At 45.6% G+C, this 21,484-nt stretch overlaps 1 protein-coding gene across 1 annotated transcript in view; it reads right to left on the bottom strand.

The window, feature by feature from the left end:
- The window catches only part of CWC27 (CWC27 spliceosome associated cyclophilin), a 1,011,903-nt gene that overhangs the window by 831,879 nt on the left and 158,540 nt on the right, over positions 1-21,484 (bottom strand). The window contains exon 5 of the mRNA XM_086960691.1: positions 2,872-2,970. Within this exon, the coding sequence (XP_086816817.1) occupies positions 2,872-2,970 (99 nt within the window). The remainder of the gene's footprint in view (positions 1-2,871; positions 2,971-21,484) is intronic.

Below are 21,484 nucleotides of genomic sequence, written 5' to 3'. Positions count from 1 at the left end.
GCAAAGGCGAGACCTAAAAAATGAATGTGTCTGTCTGTAACGGAACTGGTGTTCGTGTAAAGTGCTCTGATACCTTTGGGTCTAATTTGCACTAGATAAAACTCCCCAGAAATAAATAAAAATAATAATTTGGGCTAATCCCCAAGCACAACTAAATAAGGATGTTATTACAGACAACCTGTTGTTAGACAAAGGTTCCTCTATCCCCCTGGTTAGCTTACTTAGAATCTCTTTCTTCAGCTTTGCTTTCCTTTAGCTTTTGCCAAAGATCGTGGTTGGGGTGCCTGCCCTTGAGACCATTCCTTGGAACAGATCTTGCTTCAGTTCACCTTTTTTGTAAAATTTACTTATTTTACAATAGGCACATATTGTTGCCATATCTCAGAAAGTGTGGATGTGTGCAATGTCGGATCGCTTTGAGATTTTTACAAATGTTGAGTATAGAGTAAGTCTGCATTTTTGGGGGGTATGATCCTTAAGCTCATTGTTCACTGTAAGAAAAGTATGATTAACTGATGCCTCCAAGAAGTGAACTTTTGCTTTGTTACACGGACCACCTAATTACCCGCCCCTTCCACAGACCATGGATTACATCTTAATTACCTCAGTACTTGCCTATTTTTATCTTTGCTTTATATGCACACTTCTGAAATTTGTTTATATGACAATTTTACACTATTTTTTACTATGTTGTATTTTATTCTGCTTTTTTGCATACTTATGGTATGCAAATACGGTTTTTGACCTGAATCGAATCTGTGAGGCTGACAAAAATAACAATGGTGCTAGGTCATTTTGGCACATAAGAGTCAAAATCTGGATCTAAATCATGGACATTAGAAATTAGAAAGAAATTCATGATTATCCCAAGAAGAAACACTATTTTCTGGGTCCATTTCACATATCAAATATCATTTTAAGTCTATGGCACTTTGTACAGTTTCTATAACTATTAACGCTCATAAATGGAAATCCTATCTGCCATAAGCCTTCTGTAACTTCTACTTCAACTACATGTAGGCTCTCCTGACATCTGTAAGGGAAAGGTCCTGAATTCTCTTCATCAGGGACAATAATGTTCTCACCACTGTATGAGTATTTAGACATAATAAGTCTTTAATCATCCACGGTGACCACTTTAATAGTATACACTGTATTTTACTGGGATTCTTGGTTCCATACTCTATTGCCTCTTATGGCAACCTCATGGAATAGCTAAAAGGAACACGTTGGTTACTGTCAGATTCCTCATGTTAAAAAAAACAAAGAGAGCCAATAGAAACTAGAGGTCCAGCCTTAGAAAGTGTTGGGAAATGTTCTGGCTCACTAGGAAGTGATCCGTTTCCTGATGAAGGCATTGCACAGTTAGCAGAGACCAACCTGAATGACCCAATGGGTAAGGTACGTGGAGGAAGATGCTTAACACTATCGTAAACTTCACACCCCTGAACTGTTACATTTCATGACCGCTATCGAAATTAGGCTTGGAGGAAAGAAAACATAGTTTAATGTGTTTTCATGCGGCAAATATTTTTTCTATGGTGAACGTATTTTAAAGAATAGAGTAATATTAAGTAAACTAGAAAATGAAAGTGCTTCAATAGATTACATGATTAACAGAGACATTGTGTAAGTATAGAAACATGAGAAGCCCAGTTTCAGATCTGCTGGAATAGTGCAATAATGTTTAATCGGGGATCACTCCTAATTTAAACATTGTTCTTTCAATATGAAAAAGAACACGATTTCCAAAATTGAAAGGTTAATGACTGTCTTAGTGGATGTTGTAATAGATTCAGTTAAAAACGGAGAATGTATTACCTCGTTCTCATGAAGTATGGTCAAGCTTTCTAATATTATGTTAATTCAACACATGAGGTTGCTGTACAGGGGAGCTGGGCTCAGGCATATGTTTTAGACTTGCCGTTCACTACCTGCGTACTGGGAGGAGGTAACAACGGTGTTTGCAGAAGTCATATCGAGGGAGGTCCCCTGTTCCCCCCGTCACTACCTTGTGCCCTGGTTACCACTCATCTCCAAAACTAAAACGACGAGCAGGATCCAGGACCTCACAGAGAGAAAGTACTAGGAACTGGAAAACCCCTGACCCCTCACGACACTCACTGGAGCAAAGAGCTCCAGCTATGGGAGGGTATGAGGGAGAAGTACAGCTGCGGTTAGGCTAGACCGGGACTGGGGTCAGTGGACACAGCACAGGCTTGTGAGGCTCTGATAGAGTGACTGCCTGAGGGACCCAGCTCAAGGGTCCCCACCGGGAACACCACCAGGCACCCCCGGGGGGGGGGGGGGGGGGGGGGGGCCTGCTGCGGCTCCTTCTAAGCTCCCATGGCAACAGCAGGTTGAATGCAGTTATGAACTGGGGAGTACTATTAACAACGACTTCTACACTGCTGCTGTAATTAATGCGGGATGCAGCCTATGAGGGGGGGGAAGGGGGGAGGTTGGGGCGGTTAGCTACTTGAATGTTTTAGGAGATAGTCGGAAGATCTAGAAGTACAATTCAGCATGACAGTGCAATAGGAATGCAGGTTATTGATAGGACAAATCTCAATAAAATCTGTTAAAAAAAATGAAGTGCTTGTACAGCTCGCATAAGTATGTAAATGTTTATTCCTTAATCCCATCCTCCTTTATTTTCTTCCCCAAAATATTTTCATCCGATTTTACTTTCTAAGCATATGACCAATGTGAATATTCTTTTGTTAAAAAACTGTTGTGTATGTATGGACAATGTGTAAATGTGATTAAAGAAAGGAATACAAGTTTTAGTGCCTATTTATAGTAATATAATAATAATAGTACACACATCAATCAAAACAATGGTCATTAACATAAATTAAAAAAACGAACCTCACAGGTTTTTATTTTGTGTGGGTTAACAGGTCTCTCATTTGCATCAATGTCTACTTCTGTCAATCGCAGCATGTTGTAGACCGTATCGCCAGTAACCTGTCAAGAAAGCAAAATGTGATATTAAAGACTCAAAAGATTTGAAAAATGCATTTGGTTTTCCTAAATACGGATCTTGATGTTAAATGCAGCTACTAACCACATCCAAGCCAACAGTAAATTGTCACATGTTATGGCCTCTCACAAGAAATGTCATCAAGTTATGACAGAAAGGCAGCCTCTTACGTGGATGAGGTTAATTTTATAAACGAAAAAAGGGTAGCAATGTATACCCCCAATGGATGTAATGTGGTTTACGGGCTTTGCTTAGTAGCCCTAGAATACTAGAGAGCGTAAACCAGGATTGATATCATCACACCCTTCTGATTGCAATACCACTGCATGTCCCTATAGCTCCTGCAGCCCATTATTTTACAAATTACTTGTGACCAGTAAAATAAATTAGGAATGTTCGTGAACTTCACTCACATATGTTAGTACCAAGATGGTCAATGAGAATTTACAATAACCTTTTGGACTCATTTGTAAAAAATATGTAAGTTGTCTAAAGCTGGAAAAAAAATTACCTTGAGCCGCAAAATGGCCCAACCTTGAGTCCCATGAGTTCTTTAGCAAAATCAAATTTGACACAAACTGTGACAACAAAATTGATTACTGATCTCTTTCCTGTCGGATACTACTCCAGGTGGAGATGAGCAGCAGTGTGCTGCACTGAAGGGGCGGGGGATATATGCACTAACAACAACAGCAGGAACCATGGGATCAAAAAGAAAAAACAAGAGGCCTGTTTAAGCACTATTGCAAGACCTGAGCACAGTCCATCAATTGTACCTACCGTAATACATGAGCCATAGTTGGGACCATCACATTATACCCATGCTAATCCTTCCCCAGCAGCAAATTCCTCTGTGGGCTATGATTTTACCTTTCCAGACATCCCAGTCCCTAAACAACCAAGAAAGGGGTTAGGTAATATGCCTATCCTATGGCACTGGAAATTCCAAACATTCCTTAACCACGGTGAATGGCTAACTGAACTATTCCTCATTGTCTCGTAAGAGAAATTGGTATGCAGAGAACATGTTTCAATGGACACTTGCTCATGTGCAATTGCAGGAGGGATACCTATGTACAGGGAAATGCAAAAAGCTGGATATTACTTGAAATCAAAAGTTCAGCACTGGAATCTCGCACTGGAAACTCAAACATTTCTATAAGTTTGCAAGATGAATTATGTTGCCATATGGCAGTGATCCTTCTTTACTGCACCCCTTCCCTATGTTGGTGCAACAGTAACAGCATACCAAAATTATTCTGAGTTGGTTTGAAAGACAATGGGGCTGATTAAGATCTTGGTGGACGGGTTACTGCGTCACAATAGTGACAGATATTCTGTTCGCCGAAATATAAATCCCATGGGTTATAATGGGATTAATATTTTGGTGGACGGGATATGCATCAGCGTTGTGACGGAATAATCCGTCCGCCAAGATCTAATGCAGGGGCCAGGCCCTATGTATTTAAAATGGTGCAGAGAATCTCGTATTTTTATAACAATTATCAGACTCATTACATAATTTGAGATCATTGTATTGCTTTCCGTTTTACAATATATGTGTAAACCATGCAAAAATCAATAATAAGCTTTTAAAAAGTCAATGTGTAATAACGGAGTGATTTGTTCAGATGTAAAATAGTCCCTCGGGCAAGGGGTGGGGCTATAGACCAGCTTTCATTGTACATTTTAAAAATTGGTGAAAATAACTATTGTAGACAGCTACGCTGAGCCAGACCTAATGAGGGGAGAAAAGAGTCAGATTCCAACAGTTATGCATCACAAAATTATTTAAATACCCAGGGAAGTATAAGAATGTTGAGTCAAATATAAACAAGATGGTACAAAAAGTTAGTTATTGCAAAAAAAGAAAGCCCGGATTCGAGGATTCTTCTCACATATCAAGATAAAAAAAATAACTGAAGGTCTCAATGCACTCTGGGGTCGTAGAGGCCCTTAGCTGCTCAAAGTGACATCTTTTTCGTCCTTTACATGAGGCTTTCTGCCTATGGAAGCAATTTCGTTTTGATTATCTTCTTTAATAAGGGAGAACATAAAACTCGGTTTATGTTTAGCCAAGTTGCTGTATGTACTTTAAACCCATTTAAATTGTTGCAAATATGGTTATTCTTTACATTTATTTTATATATTTGAATACAATATTTACAAATGGAAAAATGTTGCCTACCCTTGTGCAATGTTTTTACTTAACTTGTCTTGATTTTTGCCTCCGTTTTTATTAACTACTTTCTTGCTAAAGATTTGCCAGACATGCTCAGTACTGCCACCACATTGCTAAGGACATGTCCAGCACATACACGCACCCACTGTTTTGTTGCCCTTGCTGATCGCACCAGAGAGCTTCCCCTAATAGCTCTACCCACCGCAGCTGGCCGCAGAAGCACTTCCACTCTCAGAGCTGGGTATTAACAGCTATAACACCTGTACCTCATCAAGGACAGATAGTAAGCTGCCACATCTATTTGGATCTACAGCTCCATGCAGTTCTTTGAAATGAGTACCGTTGGAAAGGTAAGATCCCTCACATGATTACTGAATGTGAACCAGGAAGTGGCACAATGAGATGAGGTGACATATGTAATGGAGCTTGATCTGTTGCACGTAATCAAAGCCAGTAGCCTTACAGTGCTTTCATACATTTGCCCCATAACTTTTGCTATTCCACTCATATGTTGATTTCTTTTTATATGTCAACAAATCTACTGACTCCAGCTCTCATCTTTTCCTGTTTTTAGATTTCGCTGTTGTCTATGAGGAACATTCTGTTTACTTACAGTGGGCTTACAGCCTGCCCATAGGTTACCATTACACATTTTTAGCTTTAGCATTCCTCTCCTTTCCCTCGTTCCCATTTGTCTTGGAATGCTTGTGTCATGTCCTCTTCTTACGTCTGGCCCACCCCTGGATCATGGACCAACTATTGTGTCATTTCATTGGTCTCGTTTATAGAGCTAGTTATTTATGGGTTCAAGCACTCTATATGAGTGCTTATGTTTTCACTCCATCTCCCTTATCCCTGTCGCTTCTAAGCTCTTGCACCCTGACCCCCCACGTTCATGCTGCTTCTTTCGTTCCCACCTCTTACCCAGTAATGTAAGCAAATCACCTTATCTATGACAGCGAATAGGTCTGCCATTATGGGACTGAATATGCATAAAATTAAACACAATGAGAGGGGACCAGGGGCAAAAAAAGGTACTACAAATGTGCCCCAATTGGTAACTATTAAGCAAGAGGTATGCAGTTCCAATGGAGAGAAGAGGGAGGTATTTATCAGGTAGACACTGGAGGGGAGCGCTCCTTTTAGGAGCAAGGCCTCTCACACGCCCCGGAACATGTCATGCATCATCATCGGGCAGCTCCTCATTGGGCCGAGGCTGCAAAGCCCAACGTGCCAGAGTCCTTTTCTTTTTGTAGATGATGAATATGGGGTGTGATGAGTGGAGTGTGTGTGAGTGGTGAGTAGAGTGTAGGGAAAGTGCAATATAAAAATAACAATTGGAGCCCAATAAACCCAATTTAAGTGCTGGCTTCTTAAGTTATGATTAAAAACCTTCAGTATCGCAAAAAGTGGATATAATGGTCCTTTCTGGCGTTTGCTTAGTAAGGATGTGGGTCTACATGTTTCATGCCTCCAATCATCTGAGTGATCATGGCATTTCTTCAGGACCAGTAAATGAACAATTTTTACTTACCTGTAAACAGGTGGTTCTCCAGAATTGGTGTCTTTCATAGATTCACATGCTGGAATATTCCCCGTCGTCGAAGTGGGAGTCCCACGGTACATAAAATAGCAATAATGCTAATATATATATGTAATAACATAATACATAATAAAACAGAGATAATATACACTGAAAAACCTCAGGAGGTGGTGGCAGCACCTCGTTATTTCGCTCAGTGAAGGAAAGCAGATTGCGAGGGCTCTCCTCTGCTCTCTTCTGGTTCCCACTGAACTAGCCAGTCTTTTTAAAGATTACCTGCAATCGTTTTTACCGTTTGCGTGTTTACTACTTTTGTGCCTTTTAAAATCAATTTTAACATTGTTAAACCTGTTACCTGTCACAGTGCTAGGGATCTGGTCCCCCTGTGCCCCGTTCCACCGCGGCTCCCTGGTGCCGATTGATGTGGAGGGCTAGACGGGCGCCATCTTGAGTCAGGCTCGGACCCGGCTGGACCCGAGTTAGCGGTCCAGCGGAGGGAGGGGCTGTGGCTACAAATAGAATCGGAGTAGGTGGGTCTGGGCGTTTGTTGGAGGTGGTGGCAGCACCTCGTTATTTCGCTCAGTGAAGGAAAGCAGATTGCGAGGGCTCTCCTCTGCTCTCTTCTGGTTCCCACTGAACTAGCCAGTCATTTTAAAGATTACCTGCAATCGTTTTTACCATTTGCGTGTTTACTACTTTTGTGCCTTTTAAAATCAATTTTAACATTGTTAAACCTGTTACCTGTCACAGTGCTAGGGATCTGGTCCCCCTGTGCCCCGTTCCACCGCGGCTCCCTGGTGCCGATTGATGTGGAGGGCTAGACGGGCGCCATCTTGAGTCAGGCTCGGACCCGGCTGGACCCGAGTTAGCGGTCCAGCGGAGGGAGGGGCTGTGGCTACAAATAGAATCGGAGTAGGTGGGTCTGGGCGTTTGTTGGAGGTGGTGGCAGCACCTCGTTATTTCGCTCAGTGAAGGAAAGCAGATTACGAGGGCTCTCCTCTGCTCTCTTCTGGTTCCCACCGAACTAGCCAGTCATTTTAAAGATTACCTGCAATCGTTTTTACCATTTGCGTGTTTACTACTTTTGTGCCTTTTAAAATCAATTTTAACATTGTTAAACCTGTTACCTGTCACAGTGCTAGGGATCTGGTCCCCCTGTGCCCCGTTCCACCGCGGCTCCCTGGTGCCGATTGATGTGGAGGGCTAGACGGGCGCCATCTTGAGTCAGGCTCGGACCCGGCTGGACCCGAGTTAGCGGTCCAGCGGAGGGAGGGGCTGTGGCTACAAATAAACATGCACTTCAAGACGCGCAGCGGGCGCGCCATCTGCGCGCCGTCTGCGCGCCGAAGGAGCGCCAAAGGAGGGCCCGTCTGTGCCCGTCCGTGTCCCGGACGCGGCCAGCGCCAGCCCCCCTGCGGCTGCCTCCCCATCCACTGATTGGCCGCGTGTCTCCTACTCTCGTGAGTATTTAATAGCACTCAGTGCTAAATCTTGCCCCTGCTCGAATCAATGGGACTTGCTAGATACTTCTCAGCGCATTTGTCAAGCATGTACATTTCGCCTTCAACCTATCCTTTCGGCCCCCACCCAGTGCTCTATTGATTCGTCATGTCTTCGGGCCGGCTTGATCAATGCCAGATCACTGGTAAAACACTCTAACGATATATTTGAGCTATTAAGTGACAACGAGTTTGATCTTCTTTTTGTCACAGAAACATGGCTCAATGACACATGCAACCCAGTGATCGAACTTGCCATTCCACGTGGCTTTAAAATCATCAGACAAGATCGCCCCTTAGGCAGAGGAGGTGGCATAGCAGCCATTTTTAGGGATAAGTGGACCTTTTCTCTAGATTCTATGGGCCCCTCTATTGACGCCGAGGTACTCCATTTCTCTCTTACTCTGGGGGCACATTTTACCTTAGGGGGCTCCTTGGTGTACCGACCACCCGGCCACGCAGGAAAATTTCTAGAGGCACTAGAGGACATGATAGTCCCACGTGCCCTGAAATACCCCACATATCTCCTTCTGGGGGACTTCAATATTCACGCAGACCAGCCTGATCTACCGGACACAGTTCGGCTAAATGATGCGTTTGCGATGGCCCAGCTAAAACAGTGGATCAAGGCTCCCACCCACTCAGGGGGTCACGTCCTTGACCTAATATGTACCAACTTTAACATAAATATGTCTGAGCCTGAAATAGTAAACTGGTCTGATCATATGTTAATAAGATTCTCGTGGCCCCTGTCACGCTCTGCTGAGACCAATCACCCCGCGGCTCATACACAGAAAATTAACATAGCTATGCTTTGTGATCAGCTGGATACCTCTCGCACCCCACTTCCTTCAGAAATTGAGTTAGCCGTTAGCTCATTCAACTCATGGATCAAAGGAGGTGTTGCTCTTTCAACCAAAACAGGTCGCGTATGTAGAGTTCGTTCCACCCCTTCCAAACCTTGGTTCTCCAATACTCTTCGCGATCTCAAATCAGGCTGCAAAAAACTCGAAAGACGTTGGAGACAAGCTTATCTCCCTGAGGCCAAGAAAGAACTAAGAATGGCTCAAAAGAAGTATTATGCAGCAATTAAAGCGGCAAAAAGTTCATACTATGACGGGCGCATTACCAAGGCCAACAACAATAGCGGAGAAATCTTTGCTATTGTAAAAAGCTTTGTTTCCCCCTGCGCCGCTCAACCGCTTTTAGCCTCATCGGCAAAATGGTGTGAAGAACTTTCTGTATTCTTTGTGGAAAAAATTGAAAAAATCCAAGATGATCTGCTTACTGTATGTAGCAATTTTCCAGTCTCCATGACTATTCCTTCCCCCATTATGCCTATCTCTATGGATCAGTTTGCCTTCTTCTCTCCAGTGAACACAACAGAGGTTGTGAAAATTCTGGCTACCCTACAATCGGGCTCCCCCGCCGACCCCTGCCCGGCCAGAGTCCTTGCGGGCCTGGCTAACACAGTCGGCCAAGAGGTGACAACATATTGTCAACCTCTCTTTTTCCAGCGCCACTGTTCCAGCCTGCTGGAAACAGGCAAAACTGTTACCACTTCTCAAAAAAAATGGCCTAGACCCAAAGGCCCCTGCTAACTTCCGGCCCATATCTCTATTGCCAGCTCTAGCAAAGATATGCGAAAAAGTTGCATTTTCACAGCTGGACAGATTTGTTGAGAGCTCTCAAGCTCTTCACCCTGCGCAATCAGGCTTTAGAGCTGCTTTCAGCACAGAGACGGCTCTAGTCGAGGTTTCTGAGGCCATTCGTGAGTGTTTGGACGGAGGTGGCAGAGCGGCGCTGTTTTTATTGGACCTCTCTGCCGCCTTCGATACGGTCCCACACTCCCTCCTACTTACCAGACTAGCAGCCATAGGCATAACTGGTCCAGCTCTCGGCTGGTTAACATCTTTTTTAGACAACAGGTCACAGCAAGTATGGATGCCGCCTTTCTCTTCCTCTCCCCAAAAACTTTCTACTGGTGTACCACAGGGCTCCACCTTAAGCCCTCTGCTTTTTAATGTATATATGACCCCCCTCATTTATCTCGTGGAACAGCTAGGTGCCAAAATTATGGCTTATGCCGATGATACTCAGCTTCTGTTTACATGGCCCAAAAACAACTCGGACACATCGAGAGTTCAATTTTGCTTATCATCGGTTTTCCGCTGGCTGGCCTGTGCCCAACTTAAATGTAAGGAGAGCAAATCTGAAATCCTGCTGTACGGCTCCTTTCCAGATAACTTTAGTAACTCTCTTTGGCCCACCGACTTTCCTAGCCCCAATTCCACTGGCGGACCTGCAAAAAACCTAGGAATTTGGTTTAGCAACAATCTCAGATTTGAGGACCACCTGAAAAAACTTACTGGAATCTGCTTCTCCACCCTTAAAACCTTGCGCAGATTTCTTCCTCTGCTTCCGAGAGCAGCCAAGGAGACGGTCATTCGCGCTCTGATATTATCCAGATTGGATTATGCGAATGCTCTCTACTGCGGACTCCCAGCCTATCTGATCCACCGCCTCCAAGTCATTAAAAATGCTGCGGTCCGGCTGCTGTTTAACATACCCAGAAGATCTAGTGTCCGCCAACCTCTCAGAGATCTTCACTGGCTCCCAGTTGCCCAAAGGATCTTATTTAAGATCCTTGTGCTAGCTTACCGAGCACTCCATCTAACAGGTCCAACCTATCTGAGAAAAAGATTTTCCCTCTATGCGCCCAACCGCCCTCTTAGATCAAGCAATCTTCACCAAATGACTGTGCCAAAGTTTAAATATAGCAGGCTTGGTGGCCAATCCATCTCGGTTAGAGCAGCGAGAGCTTGGAATACCCTGCCTCTGCAGTTGAGAACAGCCCCTTCCATCATGGCATTCAGGAAAGGCCTAAAAACCCACCTCTTTAACACCACTATATAACGGCCATCTCTCCTCTGCATTTACTGTGATCTGCTCCCCTCTCTTCCGCGCCAGGATACTATACTATTTAGTAACAGAGCGCGCTATAAAAGCCTCTATAATAATAATAATAATAATAACAATGGTTCCTACATAGGAATGCATTATAGAGAGAAAACTCATTTGCAACATATCAGTGTCATTATGTTAGTCCAAACTGCAGCCAATCAGGCTCAAGCACCCTCTAGAACCTTCTCCTCAGAAGCTCAAGCCCTCAGATTTTCGTAGCACAAGTAATAAGAGCGTATGAGGAGAAAAGAGCCTCTGAGGGGAGGAGGGAGGGTCGCATGTGAATCTATGAAAGACACCAATACTGGAGAACCACCTGTTTACAGGTAAGTAACAATTGCTCTTCTCCAGTATTAGGGGTGTCTTTCATAGATTCACATGCTTGAATAGAATAGATACCAGTAACCTCCTTAGAAGCTGAGATTGCAATAATTCTTAAAACTTGAAAACAATAACATATGGCTTAAAAGCATATGGCAATCTCAAAAAGAAATGGAGGAGGGAACAGAGGCTCACCTTATTTAAAAAGATGACGAAGCACTGCTTGCCCCACTGCGGTATCCGCTTCGTTGATAGCTTCCAAACAGTAATGTCTGGTAAAGGTGTGCCTGCTGGACCATGTCGCTGCCCGACAAATCTGGTGTAGAGGCACCCCAGCAAACAAAGCGGTGGATGACGCCATCGCTCTCGTTGAATGTGCCTTCACTGGACGTTGTAAAGGCTTGCCAGCTTGCTGGTGACAAAAGGATATGGCTGCTGAGAGCCATCTTGCAACTGTCTGTTTTGTCACTGAATGTCCCTTCCGCATCCGTCCATATGCTACAAACAGTTGATCGGATTTACGGAAAGGGGTGGTCCTTGAAATGTAAAATTTCAGAACGCTTGATGTCTAAAGAATGTAGTCGTTGTTCTGCCGGAGATTTTGGATCCGGGAAAAAAGTCTTTAAGAAGACAGGTTGGTTCAAATGGAAGTCAGTAGGTACTTTCGGCAAAAAAGAAGGATTGGTACGAAGTGACACTCCATCGGGCTTAAACTGTAAATACGGAGGCTTGATCATGAAAGCGTGAAGGTCACTTACACGACGAGACGATGTTAAGGCCAAAAGTAAAGCAACCTTCCAGGTAAGATACTTGATGTCTGCTCTGTGGATCGGTTCAAATGGAGGCTTCATAAGCTGTGACAATACAACCTTGAGGTGCCATGCCGGAGGAGGGCGCCTAATCGGAGGAAACTTCCTGAAAAGTCCTTTAAAGAACTGTCGGATGATTCTGGATGAAAAGAGAGACGTTGAGCCATCATGCCGGAAGCGTGAAATAGCCGCTAGAAAAACTCTCAAGGTGGCATGAGAGAGACCAGACTGAGCGAGGCTCAGAATGAAAGGCAAAAGCTGCTATGGAGTTGAGTTGATTGGGTGGATTGAGGATGCAGCGCACCAATGACAGAAACGCTTCCACTTTAGCTTATATGTCTTGATGGTTGATGGAGCTCTAGCAGACGCTAGAATGTCTCTGCATTCTTGGGGCATATTTAAGGTGGCAAATTCAACGTATTCAGGTTCCATGTCGATAATTGAAGCGTGGATGGGTCTGGATGACAAATTTGACCGTCGTCCATCGTCAGGAGGTCTGGACGTGGATGCAGATGAATGGGTGTGCATTGTGATAGCAGAAGCAGTTCCAAAAACCAAGCCTGTCTGGGCCAACGCGGGGCGATCAGTATTAAGTGGCAGGATTGCCTGCGCATCTTCCACAACGTCCTCGGCACCAACGGGATCGGTGGAAATGCATAAGCAAACAGTCCGCTCCAATCTATGAGTAGGGCATTTCCGCTGGACTCTGGATGGGGATGCCAACTTGCGAAAGATTGGCACTTCCGATTCACTGGGGTTGCAAAGAGGTCTATCATGGGACGACCCCAACGGCGGAACACCAGGTCTAGAGTCGGTTGATGTATCTCCCACTCGTGAGTGGATGACGCAGACCTACTCAGGGAATCCGCAAGGATTTTGGATACCTCCGGCAGATGGACTGCAGTCAAAGAAATTTGGTGATGAAGTGCCCAATCCCAAATCCTTTGAGCTAGACGAGACAGTGGCTGAGATCTTGTGCCGCCCTGTTTGTTCATGTAGTGCATGCTGGTGGTGTTGTCTGTTTGAACCAGCACCTACTCCCCCTGCACTACGGGCAAGAATGATTTGAGCGCTAGGAAGATTGCCATCAACTCCAGCCGATTGATATGCCAGGTTCGTTGTGTCGCCGTCCATTTGCCTTTGATGGAAAGGTCCAGGAGATGAGCGCCCCAGCCCTCCATGGACGCATCTGTAGTCAACGTCAGATCCGGAGACTGGGCTAGGAAAGAAACCCCTTCGTCTAGATTGGCTGGTTGCTCCCACCAGAGCAAACTGTTCTTCATGCGGGGCGTGACCGTCACCTGATCGTTGAACGACCCCGACACTTGACGCCATTGCAGGTCCAATTCCTCCTGTATAGGACGAGTACGTAACCTGCAATTTGGGATCAGTGCGATACAAGATGATGCCATCCCCAGAAACGACTTTAACATTCGCACAGAAACTGACTGCTTTGACCTGATGAGTGAGACCAGACGAATTATCTTTTGATGTCGTTCGAGGGAGATGAAGGCTTTTGACAGGTTTGTGTCTAGGATTGCTCCTAGGAAGTTTCTTCTTCGCAGCGGTGTAAAGTGTGACTTCTCCACATTGATGGTTAACACTAGAGCCTTGAACATTTGTTGGCATAGACGTGTGTCGCGAGCCAGCTGTTGAGGAGATTGGGATTTTAGAAGACAATCGTCCAGATAAGGAAAGATCTGAACTCCCTGAAGACGCAGATGAGCCATGACCGGAGCCAGAACTTTCGTGAAGACACGAGGTGCTGATCGTAGGCCAAAAGGCAGGACTCTGAACTGATAGTGATCGTGACCCACCTTGAACCTCAAGTATTGCCTATGTCGATGGATAATTGGCACATGAAAATAGGCGTCTTGCAGGTCTATTGTTGTTAAGAAATCTCTGCTGCAAAGAAGTCGTAAGACTTCCGATAACGTCAGCATGCGGAAAGATTGTTGTTTGAGGAACAGATTGAGAGCTCTCAAGTCCATAATGGGTCGCCACTCCCCCGTCTTTTTGAGAATGAGGAAAAACCTTGAGTAGAAACCTTTCCCTCGCTGAGATACAGGAACCACTTCGACTGCACCCTTTTCTATTAGAAGATGAACCTGATGTTGCAGCTCCTCTAGATGGGGAGGTGGCGGGCCTGAGGGTGGAGAATGTGGAGGAATCTCTGTGAACTCCAAGGCATGACCCTTGTCCACAATGTCTTAAACCCATTGGTCCGATGTTATCAAAGACCACTGGGAGTAAAACTACGAGATTCGCCCTCCAACTCTCTGCTGAACTTGAAAGTCATTGACGTTTGTTGTTGTTGGAGCCTCTATAGTTAGACTTTCCTCTATAGGGCTTGGACTGCTGCTGACGAGAAGATTGTTGGTTGGAGTAACGCTGGTTCCCTTGATTGTACTGGCGGTGCTGGGACTGCCCTCCTCGAGAAAAGCCGGACGAGGTGCCTCGTCCACGCGCACCACGAAAAGGCTGTTTCTTGAATTGCAAGGAACCAAGCGACTTTGCCGTGTCGGTATCTTTCTTTATCGATTCCAACGCCTCATCGATGTGAGAGCCGAAAAGCGACTCTCCGTCATACGGCATGTCAAGTATCTTTGACTGGATCTCTTGTCGGAACAATGTGGATTTTAGCCAACCCTGGCGCCGGAGCGCCGCAGTACTGGCAAGGATACGGAAAGCAGTACCCGCAACGTCCACAGCACAGTCAATTATTTCTTCTGAAGCCCTTTTTCCATCTTGAAGGATCTGGTGCGCTTCCGCTCTGGATGTTTCCGGAATCAACGCAACCAGCGCAGAAATGTCTGACCACATTTGTCGGTCGAAACGACCTAGAATGGCCAAAGCATTAGCGGCACGGACTGAAGTAGATGCCATGGATGAAAATTATTTCCCAATCGCATCCAAACATCGACCCTCTCTATCAGGAGGGGAAGTGATAGGAGCTGCAGGGTTACGCGCCCGACGTTGCGCTGCCTGGGTCACCACGGAATCTGGCTTAGGATGCGAGAGCAAGCAAGCAGGCGAGCCAGTCGGGGCCTTATATTTCTTTTCCAATCGAGGGATTTGAGCAGGTAAGGAGTTAGGAGCCTGCATGATCTTCATTCCCTCCTTCCACACAAATTTGATTATTGGTATGGTGTGGACCTGTTTATAAGGCTGGTTTTTAAAGTCATAGAGAAAGCAGTCTTCCTCTCGCTGCACTCTTGGCAATTTGAAGCGGTCTGCGGCCTTATCCATCAAATTATGGAAGCTAGCGATGTCAACCGGAGGTGAATCACCGGAATCGCCCTGTTGTGGAGAGGGCGTTTGTATTCGATAGTCATCGAATTCTGCCATATCCGGGTCTTGTTCATCATCTGTATCCTGAGGAACTTCTCTTTCCTCTCTTTCCAGCTCTGACTCATCATCCACATCTCATTGAGAATTAGTGGGGATAGCCGGACGTGGCCCTTCCGATGGAGCAGTCTGCCTCGGAGGAGTTTGCAGAGGTTGAATAGGCTCTGTGGTCTCAGAGGTAGCATGGCCCGGGGTACCCTGGGGCGTAGGTGGAAATCTCCTATTGTAATCATCCAACATATGTTGGAGGTTGGAAAACAGCGATACCGGAAAAGTCGCCATAGGAACCTGCACATATTGTTCCTCCTGTTGGTCTTCAACCTCTTCCTCGTCCTCTTCAGAACTAGTGTCCTGACACTTGATAATCAAATCCGATGGACTTTGAGCATCACCAAAAACATTGTCGTCTGCAACGGATTCCGTTTCATGGTCAGTTACCAACAATGGTGAAGGTGGCTGAAGAGTAGGAGGCGGCAACTGGAGAGCAGAGTCCTGAATATTGCTCAAAGAAGACTCCGTAACGACTGTAGGAGCTGAAGTGTCCAAAGGCACTAAGGGCATATTGGCGAAAGACAGTGATCCTGAAGTGGATGCTGCGTCCTCTTGCTGTGTACCAGAAGGTAAAGGTAAAGCTGTCGTCGACGCAGCCGTCGACGATGATGATTTAGAGACAGCTGACGGTGATGTCTTGGATGTATTCGTCGACGACGAGTGCTTTGACACAGCCGTCGACGGAGTCTTCGTCGACGGGAACGTCGTCGTCGAATCCTTGGATGTTATCTTTGCCGTCGACGGGATCTTCGCCGTCGACGGGATCTTCGACGGGACATGCATCGTCGACGAGACTGAGGAGGTAGAGGCTTTCGTAGTCGTGAAAGCCGTCGACGAAACCCTCGTCGACGACGACGAAGCCAACGTGGTTGTCACAGTAGTCGTCGACGAAGCCACAGCAGCCAATCTCGTTGATGGAATGGTCGTCGACGAGCCCGTCGACGACCGCGCTGACTGAAGTGTAAAAACACTTGAAGATGCTGGAAAAGACGCCTGAGAGCCAGGTCTCGTGGGCGTAGTCACAGACGTGACAGTAGCAGTAGGTTTTCCTGGGGCTACTGTTAAGGCCAGCTTTTTCTTCTTTGGGAAAGGAGATGGTAACTCCTGAACACTGCCACGCTTAGAAGGGGCAGTTGAAGGACCTGACTGGAAACTCTCTGCATCAGACAAGACTCCTTCCTTGTCCTGAAGGCGCTTCAACCATAACAGAAGACGACCTTCCCTGTCCCTGAGAGTCTTAGCAGGAAAAGTTCTACAGAACTTGCAGTCAGCCACCTTATGCTCAGGATAAAGGCAGTAAATACATTTTTGGTGGGGGTCCTTCTCAAAATAACGCAGTTTCCCACAGGAAGAGCAAGGCCTAAACAAAGACTTCTTACTTGACATCCTGACGAGTACAGAAGTAGAAGACAAGAATGAAGAAAACTGAGCAGAGCTCAGGGAGACTCCCTTCACACGACGTGCGGTAGAAAATCTGAGGGCTTGAGCTTCTGAGGAGAAGGTTCTAGAGGGTGCTTGAGCCTGATTGGCTGCAGTTTGGACTAACATAATGACACTGACATGTTGCAAATGAGTTTTCTCTCTATGATGCATTCCTATGTAGAAACCATTGTTGAGGTTTTTCAGTGTATATTATCTCTGTTTTATTACATATATATATATATTAGCATTATTGCTATTTTATGTACCGTGGGACTCCCAATTCGACGACGGGGAATATTCAAGCATGTGAATCTATGAAAGACACCCCTAATACTGGAGAACTTATCTACTCATAGAGGGCTGGTTGATGAAAGCATGTGAAACCATACCCTCTCAAAGCCACACAGAGGTCTGTAGTGTACCTTCAGGGTAAAAACCTGTAGAGAGGAGGAGACAAATGATATAGAAAGCTAGTAAACTGAATTAAAAACACATTAAAAACCATGATCATTCTATGCTGAGAGTGCTATGGGTGAAATCAATGCACTCAGCATTTGTAGCCCACCAGGTAGACATGCACAGTGGGGTGTTTTTCTTAGTTGTGTTTGCTCGATACAAGCCATAAATTCACACATGTATCTTTTCATGGCTGTAGCAGCGTTCCCTATGTGTGATGTGATAATGCCCCGATTGCATTAGCTCATATGTAATGTTGTTCACCCAGCACAAGCCATCATACACACATGTGCATTAACATTGCTAACTGTCTCAATGTGTTTTTTGTTTTATTTAAAAAAAAGGATAATTTGTATCCACATTTAAACGGCCCATGCGTGTCATATCCTCGCGTAGCATATGTATCGCTTGCTTCAATAACAGGGGCCACAGGTTACGGTGAAAAAGCCACGTATTGGACTTACCCAGGCACCAAGATAGACAGGGGCCAGTCACCCCGAAGGAAACCAAGCATTTACAATGCAATAGGTCTCGCAGCATTAAAGTTGGAGTTATTGGCATTGTGTATGACAATGCGGTGCATAACATTTTTACCAAACTTTGAATTGGTGAGCAGTGAGAGTGTGTGCAAGAGTATGCTGTTTTTGAAAGCAGTGTGGTAGAGAGTGCAGGTATTTCGGTGACCTGAGCAATGTGGATGATGCACCTCACGCACGGGGCTGCCGCAGTTATTATTCACACAGCTCTGATGATGCACCTTAGGCACGGACTCACAGCTGTTATTATTCACACAGCTCTAATGATACACCTCAAGCACGGGGCTGACGCAGTTATTATTTACACAGCTCTGATACACCTTGGGTACGGGCTCACAGCTGTTATTATTCACACAGCTCTGATGATGCACCTCACGCACAGGGCTGACGCAGTTATTATTTACACAGCTCTAATGCACCTTAGGCGCGGGCTCACAGCTGTTCTTATTCACACAGCTCTGATGATGCACCTTAGGCACAGGCTCACAGCTGTTACGGTGCTTCCTTCTTTTTACTGGGGGAAACCTGGATGGATAAATGCAGTGAAGTTTCTCAATGTAAAGTCTAAGCTCGGGACTAAGCTCGGGAGAGGGTCCATGCAGTACAGGCCGGACCCCGCTTCACTCTCACGGGCTCTCTTCCACCTGTTTCCCCGCAGTAGGAGACCTCGGAAAGCATCACACAGGTCGTGAGGAGAGTTCAGCCCACAACGTACAAAGTGTTCAGCAGTCGGAAAAAGATGTCCCCCTATCAGGCTGTTCTGGTGCCAAACCAGTAATAACGAGCAACACCTTTGGGTAAAGTTTGTGCTATACAAATTTGCATTACATAAATAACAATAACAATAAAAAAAGATCACTATTGTAAAAAAAAGGTAATACCAGATATGCGACCCCAGGGCGAGAGAGCGGAATGTGTGGAAGCAGGAATAGACGTGGGCGTGCACTGTCGAAACCTGCCGTGGGGTGGGACTTCCGTTTCTGCTGGAAGCCAGCACCCACGGAGTGCCCAGCCAGAGGAGCAGGTGACGCGGGGCTCCCATGCCCGAGGGAGAGCCCGCCGGTGGCGGCTGAAGTCCGGAGTGAGGTGAGTGGGGCTTAGTTGAAGTGGGGGGTGGCGGCGGGGGAGGGTCTCTGTGCGCTGGTGTGTGTGTGTGCTCTGGTGTGTGTGTGTGTGTGGGCGCGCGGTCTTTTGTGTGTGCGGCGGGGGGTGTGTGTCTGTGCGCTCGTGTGTATGTGTGTGTGTATGTGCGCTAGCGTGTGTGCGTATATGTATGTCTCTGCGTGTGTGCAAAGAAAATGAAAGCTGGCAACACTGTCTCTCTAACCGCGCACTCCCAGAGCCATCTGGACAGCAGTAAAAACGAAACTTAAACAAAGTGAAAGCACTGTCTCTCTAAGCACGCGTTGGAAGGGAACCATAAGCTGCTCAATGGAACGCGCGTTCGCGTGCGCGTGACCTGCTCAATTCCGACGCTTTCACATGCGCGTGGCCAGTCTTGTCTCCTGGAAAGCAGAGTCGCTAACAATAGGTCTCTGGCGAGACCACGGTTAAAGCCACGAGACCTAAAAAACCCGCTCACTGGCATTGGGGTATTCTGTAGGATGTACCAAACGGGAGACGAGGTTACTATATTGCTGATTCAGTCTGTACTACCTATTCACAGACAGTGTAATGGGAGAGATTGGTTGTGATACTTAATTGAGTCAATGCGAGAAAATTGTGGCAGACTTACCCTTCGTTCATGCCGTAGAGGGTAAGCTTCTCTGTGCTGCGTGCATGTATTTGTATCTGGACTGCGATCTCGAGTTTGTCTGGGGGATACGTCACACAACTGCTGGTGCAAGAGTGTGTGCACAGACAATCCGACCACGGAGCCATGTTGAAGGTACACCCGGGTTTGAGTTGATACTGATAATTAGGATTCATGAATATGGGCAAAAGAAATACTAGCCTCTGCTGCAAATTAGGTGGTTTGATTAATATCAGTTGATATCTAAATATCTAATTATTTTCCCTACCCCTAGTTTCATCATCGAATGTGCTACTTTAGCATAAAGGAAAACGTTTTCCAATTCCAAGAGCAACTATGCTATCAGAAACAAGGTACTTCGATGGGCAGCATCTGCACCCTTAACCTAGCATGGCATACATGGAAAACTTTGAAAAACTACACATCCTATTAGAGAATAATCCCTTTCACACAAACATCATTATCTGGCAGCGCTACATAGATGACATACTCATCCTGTGGGAAGGCGCTATGAAGCTGTGTCACAGATTCTGTGATTGTGTAAATACATTTAACCCATATCTGAATTTCACGAATACCATCTCAGGCACCCAACTACCATTCCTAGACCTACTTAGATCTTAAGTGATGGCAGACCACATACTACAACATACAGAAAACCGACAGACTGCAACAGTCTACTGAGGTACTTTAGCCCCCACCCTAGACACCATAGGGATAATTCGCCTTTCTAACAATTCTTGTGACTATGCTGCAATTGTAGTTCCATTAATGACTACAAAGGCAGGCAGCAACTCTGACTACCAAACTGATAAATCAGAGAGACCCTCCTTGGGTGGTACAATCGGCATGTAAGAGGACTAGAAATAACAATAGAGCAGGCCTGCTACAGACCCATACTCAACCTGAAAATGAAGTCTTGACATGTGTCACTTCTTTAACTTCTAACTCCAACCAGATTAAAAGTATCATCAAAAAACATTGGCCCATACTGCATACCCTATCACCAGCAGAACAACACATTGCCTTTATGCGCACTTCCAATTTAAAAAACATGATAGTGCACACCAGGCCCAGAGGCAACAAAAGGACACCCCAGAAACCATTCTGGTGTCTCTCCCTAGTTAAGAGACATTTCCAGTGTGGTTCATGCAGTGTCTGCCACATGCCAAAACCTTTAAAAGAGATCCATCTGAGCACCACAAGTACATGGGCCCAGACAACCCAAACTAACTGCAATATGAAGAACTGCATCTATATGATCACCTGCCCATGCCAGAAACACTGCATAGACATGACAACCAGGGCAGTTAAAACAAGTATAACTGAGCACTGTAGTAATGTCAGGTGCAAGAAGATCACAACTAAGATGAGCACTCACTACAGGGGAAAAGGGCCACTCCCCAGATGAGACCTACTGGGCCATCCTGGAGGATCATGCACACATGCACAAAGACATCCTGTTCCGCAAGGAATAACTATGGATCTTTCGCTTTTCTACAAATCTGATAAGTCTTAATGACGAAATACCCTGGAGCAAGGTAAAACTATGATATACTTTCGTCCCACCGGGACCGGTACCTTCACTATAACCATCCGATCTATGGCGACCTG

This window comes from Lissotriton vulgaris, chromosome 3_1 (genome assembly GCF_964263255.1).
Source record: "Lissotriton vulgaris chromosome 3_1, aLisVul1.2, whole genome shotgun sequence".
Classification (NCBI taxonomy): domain Eukaryota; kingdom Metazoa; phylum Chordata; class Amphibia; order Caudata; family Salamandridae; genus Lissotriton; species Lissotriton vulgaris.
The sequence above is the reverse complement of the archived record's forward strand: the minus strand, read 5'-3'. Positions and strand labels throughout refer to the sequence as shown.